The sequence below is a fragment of the Vicugna pacos genome, chromosome 23 (genome assembly GCF_048564905.1).
Source record: "Vicugna pacos chromosome 23, VicPac4, whole genome shotgun sequence".
Lineage (NCBI taxonomy): Eukaryota > Metazoa > Chordata > Mammalia > Artiodactyla > Camelidae > Vicugna > Vicugna pacos.
The window spans coordinates 38791929-38802533 of NC_133009.1; the positions used below are offsets into that span (position 1 = coordinate 38791929).

At 52.9% G+C, this 10605-nt stretch overlaps 2 protein-coding genes across 2 annotated transcripts; one reads left to right on the forward strand and one right to left on the reverse strand.

Annotated features, from left to right (window-relative positions):
• Positions 1-731: 731 nt before the first annotated feature.
• Positions 732-5857, reverse strand: CYB5R1 (cytochrome b5 reductase 1). The gene is made up of 9 exons (XM_006213246.4): positions 5726-5857; positions 5277-5426; positions 5066-5138; positions 4443-4549; positions 4099-4228; positions 3333-3416; positions 2418-2503; positions 1851-1950; positions 732-1544 (listed from the first exon to the last, which is right to left on the reverse strand). The coding sequence occupies exons 1-9, from the start codon at positions 5738-5740 to the stop codon at positions 1372-1374; spliced, it is 918 nt and encodes a 305-aa protein (XP_006213308.1). The 5' UTR covers positions 5741-5857; the 3' UTR covers positions 732-1371.
• Positions 5858-7165: 1308 nt separating this feature from the next.
• Positions 7166-10061, forward strand: LOC140688826 (uncharacterized). Its single transcript, XM_072948875.1, has 2 exons — positions 7166-7196; positions 8025-10061. The coding sequence occupies exon 2, from the start codon at positions 8248-8250 to the stop codon at positions 9832-9834; it is 1587 nt and encodes a 528-aa protein (XP_072804976.1). The 5' UTR covers positions 7166-7196; positions 8025-8247; the 3' UTR covers positions 9835-10061.
• Positions 10062-10605: the final 544 nt, after the last annotated feature.

A 10605-nucleotide genomic window follows, 5' to 3' on the forward strand; every position in this document is an offset into this window, starting at 1 on the left:
ATGTTTGATGGAATGCCAGAAACAGAGTTCAGTGATGGCTCTGCCCTGGGGAGGGTCCACCAGTCTTTCTCTCAGGGTCCCCCGGGGAAACAGTACATAGTTCCACGCAGAAAAACAATGCCGATCTTCCTCCTGACTTGATGCACTGTTCTGTTCCAAGGTGACTAACAGAAGATCTGAGGAGGTGCCCCTGAGTGACACTGGGAGGGGGAGCGGACTGGGTCATGCTGTTGGAGCCGGGGAGAAGGGCGGTCAGGACAGATGGGACTGGGGGAGGCCAACAAGGCACCAACCAGTCTGGCCAGGGCTGGAGATGTCAGGTTACTTTTTAAAGGACAAGGCTTCTCTTCCAAATAGAAAGACAATATTCTGACTTATTTGCCAGGTAGCCTGAAGGATAAATTTGGTGAAGAAAGGGCCAAGAAAAGAAAGGAGGGAAAGAGTGGCCAAGCCAAGGACCACTGTGAGGGGTACCTGGCCTCCAAAAGCTTCCCTCTAACTTGTGTTCTCCTTCCCCCACCTGGCAACCCTCCAGGGAGAAGTTGAGCTTCTGGCTCTGCTGAGACAGCTGCTAGGATGACTGTGGAGCTTGATGGTGGCTCACATTTCAGCATAGGGTACAACTGCTCAAATGTTCTTTGGAAGACCTGGAAAAAACTCTGTGCCGGGAAACCCTCCTGAGATTCTCAGGCGTGAAAAGCCTTAGAAACAAGGACCCAGACACAACCATCTCTGAGGTATCACACAAGGGCCTTAACCCCATTTATTTGCGTTAAGCCAGAGGTTTCTGGTGCAGCAGCGGGCTTAGACAGGGGTAGCCCTTTCCCTTCAGCCTCGGCAGGGGCAGAGGGAGACAGAGACACACAAACACATAGTTCAGATTCTTTTCTCTGAGGTCTGAAGGAACCATTTCCCCCTCTCCTGTTGTCCTGTAAGATGATCAGCTCTGTATGTCTGCTCGCCTTGCACTCACACACGGAGTCTGCTATGGGTTAAGCACCGAATATTAAGTAGAACCCATTCCACAGCTTGTTCTTCCATCACAGGCACAAAGAAGACTGATGCTATCAAAGAACCAGCCAATCTTGGAACAGATGTATACGCTTCCTTCTTTCTGAGCTACAGAAGAGTCGGCTTCGTGGGGCTGACCTGGACCTTGCATCACAGGGAGACTGGGGGGTCTTCTGGGAACAACCGAGCCTTGGCCCTCTTCCATGGCTAGACGGATGTTGTTCCTGCAAGTCCCATCCAGATTTCAGCTCCAGAGTAAGGCAGAAAGGCTGATACTGTGGGAAGGGCACCTAGGGCTCACAGCACTGAGTGCTGACTGGGGGCACATGCCGGAAATGGGACCAGGGAAATGAAGGGTGCTCAGTAGGTGAATCGCATCTTTTGTGAGTAGCCCAGCTTGTCCAGGTTGGGGTGGCAGGCCAGCTGCACCATCGGGGGTGGCCCACACAGCAGCAGCAGTACATCATCCCCTGGGGCGGGCAGGTGCTCCTGGATCATGTCAGCAGACACAAAGCCCTTGCTGTAGGCCCAATCTGTGTAGGGGGAGGACAGAACAACACTCCAGACTCGTGCTGGCATGGCGTGTAGTGCCGGGCCCAGAAAGCCTACTGAGATGGTATTGAGTTGTAGCAGCAGTTGGATGAGTAAACTCAGCCTGCTTTGGCAGCACAGCTGTCCCTGCCACCCACCGACTAAGCAGGAACTGCAGGAGAGGGTCTGGGAGACCACTGTCTGTGCACCTGGAGTTTACAACATCAGGGAGGGTTGGTTCCACTGAAACCAGAAGCCACAGAGGGGCAAGGCCTTGATTTGGGGATGTCCAGAAATGGGGAGGATACCTTCTGGGGGATGATCCAGAGTGAACCAGAGCTTAAAGTGATTGGGATATCGGGCCTGCAGCTCCTCCAAGTCCTCCCGTAAGATTATGTCCTTTTCAGTCTGAAATGAAGAGGGAAAGCAAAGTCTTTAGGAACCCTCTCAGGCCCACATGAAAAATCTCCACTGTGACAACATTCCAACCAGGAGAGGAAAAGAATGTTGAAGTTCTAGGGAATGAGCAAGACATTTAAGGAGTTAGGATGAGAGGAAGGAGAGGGGAACAGCCTTTATTTATACAACATGAAGGAAGAAAGATGGAATATTTAACAAAGGAAACTCAAGGAGCAACTTTCGACACTCGGGACTAGATTCCTTAAATGTTTTCTTTTTTTCTTTCCTTGGGGGCCAGGGAAGGAATTTGGCTCAGTGCTGTGTCCTCCTTATTGTGGTAGAGGGTCCACTACCTTGCAGGGGGCCCTTGGGCAGAGGCTAGAACAGGCACTGGGTCAGTTCTGTCCATTGGGACCATACCTCAGCCCACCCACACAGTAACTTTGAAGCCCTAGGACCAAGAAAAGCAAACCAACCTGGTTAGCAAAAAGCAGAAAGCACTGGGTTGGGTCTTCTGGGTCTTTTAGGATGGCCCGGATCAACTGCAGCATAGGGGTGATTCCTGCACAGAGATACCCTACAGTGACACGTGGTGGCCACCTGCCCCACCCAGCTCCTTAGCTGACTGACACTTTCATCTTAGTTCTACTCACTCACCCCTCCACTCCATTTTCCTTTAGTGTCCTAATTCTCCACGCTCCTCTTGTGTATTCACAGGCACCTACACTTCTGGACAAATGTGCCATTTACCCAAACTCACTAAAATTCCTGTCTGGTAGGTGAACTGTGGTCATGCTCACTGTCACATAAGTTCATACAGTTGCAATCCTTCTAAGGAACCAATCTAAGCCTCTCTGAAAGCCCCCTGGAGGCGAAGGCTCAAATATCACAGGGATTCAATGGAGAGAGTTCTAGACACTGTACTTGCAGGTTAAGTGCATGTACTTTGAAACTGGGCAGAGGTGCACACTAACCCTGCCTCTGGCCCCATGGAAATCATTTAACCTCTCTGAGCCTCCATTTTCTCAACTGTAAAAAGGGAGGGGTAGTACCTACTTCACAGATACATACATAAAGTGACTAGCATAGTGTCTCTCTTCTTAACTATCCTATTCCTAGCTGCTTCTCTGTTCTCCCCTAAAAATTATTAGATTCATTCAATTTCAGGTCTTGGGAGAGCCCACATGATTTATTTCTCTCATTCTGTCAGTTAAATTTGGGGGGGGTTCTATCTGATTATGATTTTGTTTTGCAGAAGCTGAGGAACTCGAGGCATTTCTGGGAACCCCTGGTAAACAGTTTGGCTGTCATTATCAAACCTTCTGAGGGTCACCTGGAAGTTTCCTCAGCAACAGTCACCATGGGAGGGAGCAGCCCTCAGGGACATGCACCTGTACCGCCGGCAATCATCCCCAGTTTCCGGGCCACTCGGGGTTCTGGTGGAGATTTTTTGTTGGGCTGAATGCTGAACTTCCCTGAGAAGTCAGGCGAAGGGAGGGGTGAAAGAATACAGTCAACACAGGGAACTAGGAAAACAAATGCAGAACTGAAAATACACCCTGAGCCAGTTTAGCAGCTGCCACGCAATCTGATCCCAGAGCTCGGGTGGAGGTTTGCATCGAGCCAACCCTGACAATGATACACTTAAAGGACAATGGGGCCAGGACTGTCTGCCTCATATTATTAACTACAAGTCAGTTTAAGGCCACACAGTGAGTCATTAGCTGCCTCTAGCAGTGGGTCACTCCCTGGTGAGGGTGACAGGCACGGGGCCAGGTGTGAATCTACTTTCCCAAGTGGCACAGAGCACCTCCAGAGACTTGCTAATGCACCCAGCTATTCCTGTAGGAAGAGCTGAAAGCTGTCCCTGGCTCTCTGAACAGCTCAGCCTGAGGGGTGAATCTTTGAGGGAGAGAAAGAGACACATTTGCATTTGTTTGTGTTAGCAATCTCCACAGCTGTCTCCGCTGGTGAATTCAAGTGGTTGGGACTGATCTCTGTGGCATACGGGGCTGAGGAACGTGCCTTTCTATAATTTTGGTGCTGTGTTTACAGGAGAGGCAGCTGGCCCTTGCCCAAGTGCACATATACACGAACACACTGAGCCACACTATGTGCAGAGGACCATGGGCACTGAAGTGGGAGACAGGTCATTACCTTTCCCAGTGTAAGTGAGCAACCCACTTGGCCCTCGAAACTCCACCACATCCCCAATCTTCAGGCTATTCAGGTACTGAGACATCTTCCCTCCCTCAGGAAATTTGGGATGCACACCCTTCAGGTAGACCTGATAAGACAGAATGGAGAGTACTTTATTTGGACTGTTGACTGAACCTGCCTGAAGCTGGGGCAGGGATGACACATGCTCTTTTCCCAGTCCACATACTTTCTTTGTGTCCACAAAGGATGCATCTCTTGCTATCAAACACATCTTGGAAGTTTCTAAAAATACCACAGTGAGGAGGCTAAGGGGCTTCTGGTGCTCCTTCCTACCCTCTTACCTTGATGACAAGATCCACGTAGCCTTGGTCCTCATCGCTGGTGATGGGAGTGTAGGGTCTGATGACCAGGCTACCATCAATTCGAGCAGAGAGGTGGACATGTTTGCCTGGGGACCATGTTTAGAGCCACATAAGCGCTGCTGTGGACACACTGCATTCCCGTTACCTTTCAACATTCTCTGGGAGGTTTGAGAGGACAAAAGCATCTTGCTTCCTGCTGGGGTCCCAGTGAGCTACCAGGCAAGGATTCACCCTTGAGCCCCCAGCTGGATCCCTCATTAGCCCCCCATTGCAGAAACTCTTTATCAATAACTGCCAGGAACTTTGTGGTGAGTGGAGGGTCTGGGCCATGGGGAAAAGATTAGTGTTTGCTCAGGGGGGATATGAGCAAGTCCTGCAGGAAGGATGGAGGACTGTTGAGTGTTAAAGATGTCTGGGGGCACAGAAGCTGTACCCTAGAGTGGCCCAGGGCACCTCACAGCCTGGAGGATCCACAGCCAGGTAGGGAAAGGGGAATGGAGCGGAGAAGTGATAGACTGAAGCAGCGTGTTTCAGGAGACCCCGGAAGGGGAATCACCCTGTTAAGATACCAGGGAAAGGAGCCCCCTCCACACTTTCCTTACCCACAGGCAGCCCCAGAACGTGGTGGGCGGTGGGCAGGGCAAAGCGAAACCTCTTGGTGTTGTGGTTCACGGTCTGAAGGATGGATGACATAAGCGTTTCACCAAGCAGGTCTGGTGCTGCCAAGTCCCTGAGGCACCCCAGCCACAGCGGAGCTGTCCCCTTCATACCAGAAGCGGAATTCCGGTCGCCTCCCCTAACTACACCACTCACCGTCTTATCTAGCAGTCGTAGCAGGTACTTCTCATTGGGGTCCAGGAGCGTAACCTGCGGCCGGCGGGACCTCCGAACCAGGTAGGAGCCCAGGGCCAGGCCGAGCAGAGTCAGCAGCCCCACCCCGAGGGAGGCCAGCAGGACTGGGCTCTGTGGATGGAGGAGGCAGCGTGACCGCCGCGCTGGGGAAGAGCCCAGGGCGTAGGGGGTGATCGGCCCCTACGACCAGCGTCCCGGAAGGGCGATCCCGAGCTCCCGCGCGGGAGCAAGCGGAGGCCAGAGGGGCAGCCTGGGCGGGGTCCCCAGCCCGAGTGTGCGGTACCGGGACCCCGGCATCCAGGGCGGGTGTAGAGCTGGGGTCGGCGGTGAGAGCCCTAGGTCCTGAGCTGAGTGGCAGGAACCAGAGGGAGCGGAGCCCCCTGGTGAGGGATACGGAGCGAGGGTCTTACCGGCTGGAACCCCATGACCACCAACCGCGTCCTCCACTGAGCCAGGGGCGCTCAGATCCCACAATGCGCCGCGGAGTGGGCAGAAGAGACGGCCAGGCTGGAGGCGGGGCCCGGAGGAAGGCGGGGTCTGGCAGGAGGCGGGGCTGACAGGAGGCGGGGCCGGGGGAAGGCGGGGCTCTGGCGGGAGGCGGGGCCCTTCAGGGGGATGGGAAGGGGCGGAGTCTCTCCGCGCTCGCTTCTTCTTCCCAACTCGGTGGCCGGCCGCTCCGGGACTCTTGCAAGACCGTGTAGGAGTGCTGCTCCAGACTCTCCATCCCAGCCTTCATTCCCTGCCACCTCGCCGCTTAGCCCCGAGTAGGGTGGGAGCCCTGTCAAATGTAGAACCACGCCAAGCTGGGAACTAGAAGTCCCCAAGTCTGCGAATGCTAAGCCGGAAGGTGTGTGGCATTGAGCAGGAGGGACTGAAATTACTCATTTGTGTAGTCACTTTAGTTCTTCAACGGCTGAATTGTGGCTCCTCAGGAATGACAGTGGCACCTTCATTCCCTGCTTCCGTGACTGTGTAGTAGAGAATAACCTTTGTTTTGTTGGAGGTTTACAGGGACACCGTGACCTAGCCCACGCGGATGGCTGCAAGAATAAAGAATGCCTGCAGCAAGAAGATTATAGCAATCAACCACACCCTCTCCCTTATTTTTCCTCCCCCTCCCTTATTTTTTGTATAAAAGTGTGAAGGAAAAGCCCAGCTGGGCTAACAAGCTAAGTCACAAATCTAGGTGCAACAAGTGTCGGATTACTGATCTGAGTTCTGCTGGGCTAACTCATAAATCTGAAGTTTAGTGTCAGTCTATTGGGCTAACGAGCTCAGTCACAAATCTAAGTGTGATAAGTGTCGGTTTACTGATATAAGTTCTGCCGGGCTAACTTGTAAATCTAAAGTTTAGTGTCAGTTTACTGGGCTAACAGGTTAACTCGTAAATCCAAGCTCAACAAGTGTCAGTAACGTGATCTGTTCCAAATTGATAAGCTCCAGTGTACTGATTCCTTGCTTTTTGTTGTTTGAACCTTATTGGCTAATAGCCCCATACTTGTAATTAACCCTATAAAACCTCATGTGCACGTCTTGGAGGTGCTCAGAGCTTCGGAGCAGAAGCCCCTCTGAGCCCGCCGGCGTAATAAATCTGAGTGTTCCAACCCTCCGAGTGGTGCTTGTTTCTTGGCTGGCCTGTCACTTCCATAACATTTTTGGAGGCCCCAGCGAGATACAACCACGCCGGCCCCTTGAGCCGCTGGACTGGTGGCTCCGGCCCACCGGGGGACGGGACTCCGGCAGCGAACGAGGAGGCGCCACCCGACGGTATTCCGGGTTCTCTTTCGTGACGGCAACTCGGCCCCCCGGGTGGCTGGGCTACAACCAGAGCCAGACTCCATGGAGGGACGGACAGACTCACCAGGTGGCCGTCCGGACAAGGTAGGATCCCCCGGGAGGTATCAGGTCCTGTCCCATTGGACAGAAGAGGAGGCTGATCCCCTCCTACAGGCTCTCCGTCTGATGATAACTCAGACGGGGAAATCAGGAATCAGGTCAGGAATCAGGTCCTGTCCCAGTGGACAGAAGAGGAGGCTGATCCCCTCCTACAGGAAATAGGATATTGGTATTGGTGGGAGGAATGTTGTTAACCTCTGTGTGTGTGTGTATGTGTGAGTGAATGAGCGGCCTGTGAAGCATGCGATCAGGCTCGAGTTTGTAGCTCCACGGCATTCTGCTACGGAGTTTGAGTGAGTCCCAACCTGCGGTTCCGTGGTGACCTCATACGGCTCAGGGCGGTATCGGCCCCTCAGGGTCCCGATCGGAGTCAGCGGCTTATACTGACCCGCCAAAGCTAAGAGGCACCTTCGTCCCCGCGAGGGGAGCGGCCAGGCGGACGCAACGAAAACCCTCCCTTGTCTTGTCTGCGACACCGGCACAGGGTGGCTACACTGGGAGGGAAAAGGACATAGCCAATGAGTCAACGCCCCTGTGCCCTTGGAGGCTAGGATGCTATTTCTTTGAGAAAGTCTCCTACCTGACTCTGTCACAGAACACCCGAGACTTATTGTTCCCCTACTGAACTGACCCAAGTAGTGCCCCTTTTGCCTAGCCCCAGACACCCAGGACGTAAGTTTAGAAGACGAATTCCTTCAGGACCGGGCTTGCCCAGCCCTGGAGGTCCCTTTTCTAGTCCATTTGTTTTGCCATCTGCCGTCAGTCCCACGCCCCTGATACGTTAGTTCAGAATATAGAGAGGATTTAATGAAGAAAGTCCCTGAAACTGCTTGAGGCCTTGAGATCCAGAGACATCAGCTGTGACTGGAACCCAGAGTCCCTGACCAAGTTAGCCTTAAAACAACTCATAGACCCAGCAAGAGAGCAGTCTCTCTGGGAACTCCGGTGTTTTGAAGAGTGAAGAAGAAAAAGATATAAAGGCTACCTTCCCAAACATCTAAAGCAACAGAACTATTATCCTTAAATATCTAAAAGAATGGGAGGCTCTAAGTCAAAACCCACCACTCTAGACTGCATGATTAAGAATTTCAAAAAGGGGTTCTCAGGAGACTATGGAATTCGAATGACCCCTGGCAGGCTGCGCACTTTGTGTGAGCTTGAATGGACTGCCTTTGGAGTCGGGTGGCCCTCAGGAGGAACTCTGGACCTAGCAACAGTGCGAGCAGTCTATCAAATAATCACTGGAACCCCAGGCCACCCAGATCAATTCCCTTACACTGACTCCTGGCTGAATATCGCCCAGACTCTACCCCCATGGATTCGGTTTTGCTCAAATGGACCTGGGCAATGCAAGATATTAGCAGCTCAGCCAGTCCAAGCCAAAAAGACAGACAGAAAAAAGCCGATTTTCCAGGGAGACGCAGAAGACGAGATATGCCTGCCCCCTCCATATGCCCCCAAGGCACAAACACCTCCAGTCCCATTGGAGACACCACCACCCTCTGTGTCACCACCTCCCCAACCTGAGGACCCAGAGGCAGAACTCAGCCCCCAGCCTGAGCCGGTAGGAAGGAGACTCCGCTCAGCACAAGCCGTGAAGCCAGCACCACCGGCCCTCCAAATGCCGCTGCGGGAGACACAAGGGCCACAGCAAGTTGGGGAAGACGGGACTGTTCAGCCTAGGCACCCCGTACTCTACTACCAACCCTTTAGCACCACAGACCTTCTCAATTGGCGCCATCACACTCCTTCCTACTCTGAAAAGCCGCAGGCTATGATTGACCTCATAGAGTCTATCTTCCATTCTCACCGGCCCACCTGGGAAGATGTCCGCCAGCTGCTTCTGACTCTTTTCAATACAGAAGAGAGGAGACGCATTCTCACTGAAGCACGAAAATGGCTGCAGGGCCGAGCCCCTGGGGACACAATGGATGTTGAGGCGTGGGCCATGACGCGTGCCCCTGACGCCAGACCAGATTGGGACTTTAACACCCAAGAAGGAAGAGAAGCACTATGTGAGTACCGGGAGGCCATCCTACAAGGGCTAAAAGCAGGAGCCAAGAAGCCAACTAACATGTCTAAAACGACCACAGTGACCCAGAGGCCAGACGAAACCCCCACTGACTTCTATGAGAGACTGTGTGAAGCATTCCGAGTCTACACTCCTTTTGATCCTGAGGCCCAAGAAAACCAACGGATGGTCAACGCTGCCTTCGTAGCCCAATCATACCCAGATATACGCCGGAAACTCCAAAAACTGGATGGATTCGCAGGGATGAACGCTACACAGCTGCTGGAAGCAGCAAACAAAGTTTTTGTGAACCGAGAACGGGAAGCCCAACGAGAAGCAGACCAGCGAATGAAGCAGAAAGCCGCGCTCCTTGCAGCAGCCCTGGGGAAAACAGGCTTCAGCCAGAACCCTGCACCACCCCGGAAGAGGGGACCCCAACCATGGATGCCCCTGGGCCGAGACCAGTGTGCATACTGCCGGGAGACTGGGCACTGGAAGAACGAGTGCCCAAACAGAAAGGATGGAAAGAGAGCACTCCCTAAAAGGCCTACTTATCAGCTGGAGCCACCAGCCAGTAATCACATCGGACTGGCTGGGGTTAACTCAGAATAGGAGAGACCGGGCTCCCTGCCCCTGGGCCCCCGGGAGCCCAAGGTCAAGATGTTTATAGGGGGCCAACCAATGACTTTTATGGTAGACACAGGAGCAGAGTATTCTGTGGTGACCCAACCTGTAGCCCCCCTGACCAAAAAAAAGGCCACTATTATTGGGGCTACTGGGGACTCAACTGCCTGCCATTTCTGCCAACCACGATCCTGTCAAGTAGGGGGCCATCTAGTGACACATGATTTTTTATATTTGCCTGAATGCCCAATACCATTGCTTGGAAGAGACCTCCTGTCTAAATTGGGGGCACAAATTACCTTTGTCCCCGGGAAACAGGCACATCTGACCCTACAGGGAGAGTCTATGATTCTAGCCATCTCAGTTCCCCGAGAAGAAGAGTGGTGTCTGTATGAGAGCAAAGAACTCCAGGAAAATCCTTGCAAACTCCTGGAAGAGTTTCCATTAGTCTGGGCTGAAAATGGACCACCAGGCTTGGCACATAATCAGGCACCGCTGGTGATTGACCTCAAACCTGGAGCCAGCCCAGTCAGACAGAAGCAATATCCCATGCCTCTAGAGGCCCACCTAGGAATCCAGAAGCATATACAGCGCCTCAGACAAGAGGGAATCCTAACTGAGTGCAGATCACCCTGGAACACACCGTTGCTCCCAGTGAAGAAAGCAGAAGGAACAGATTATAGGCCAGTGCAGGACTTACGAAAAGTAAATGAAGTAGTCACTACAATACATTCAGCAGTGCCAAATCCATACACTCTT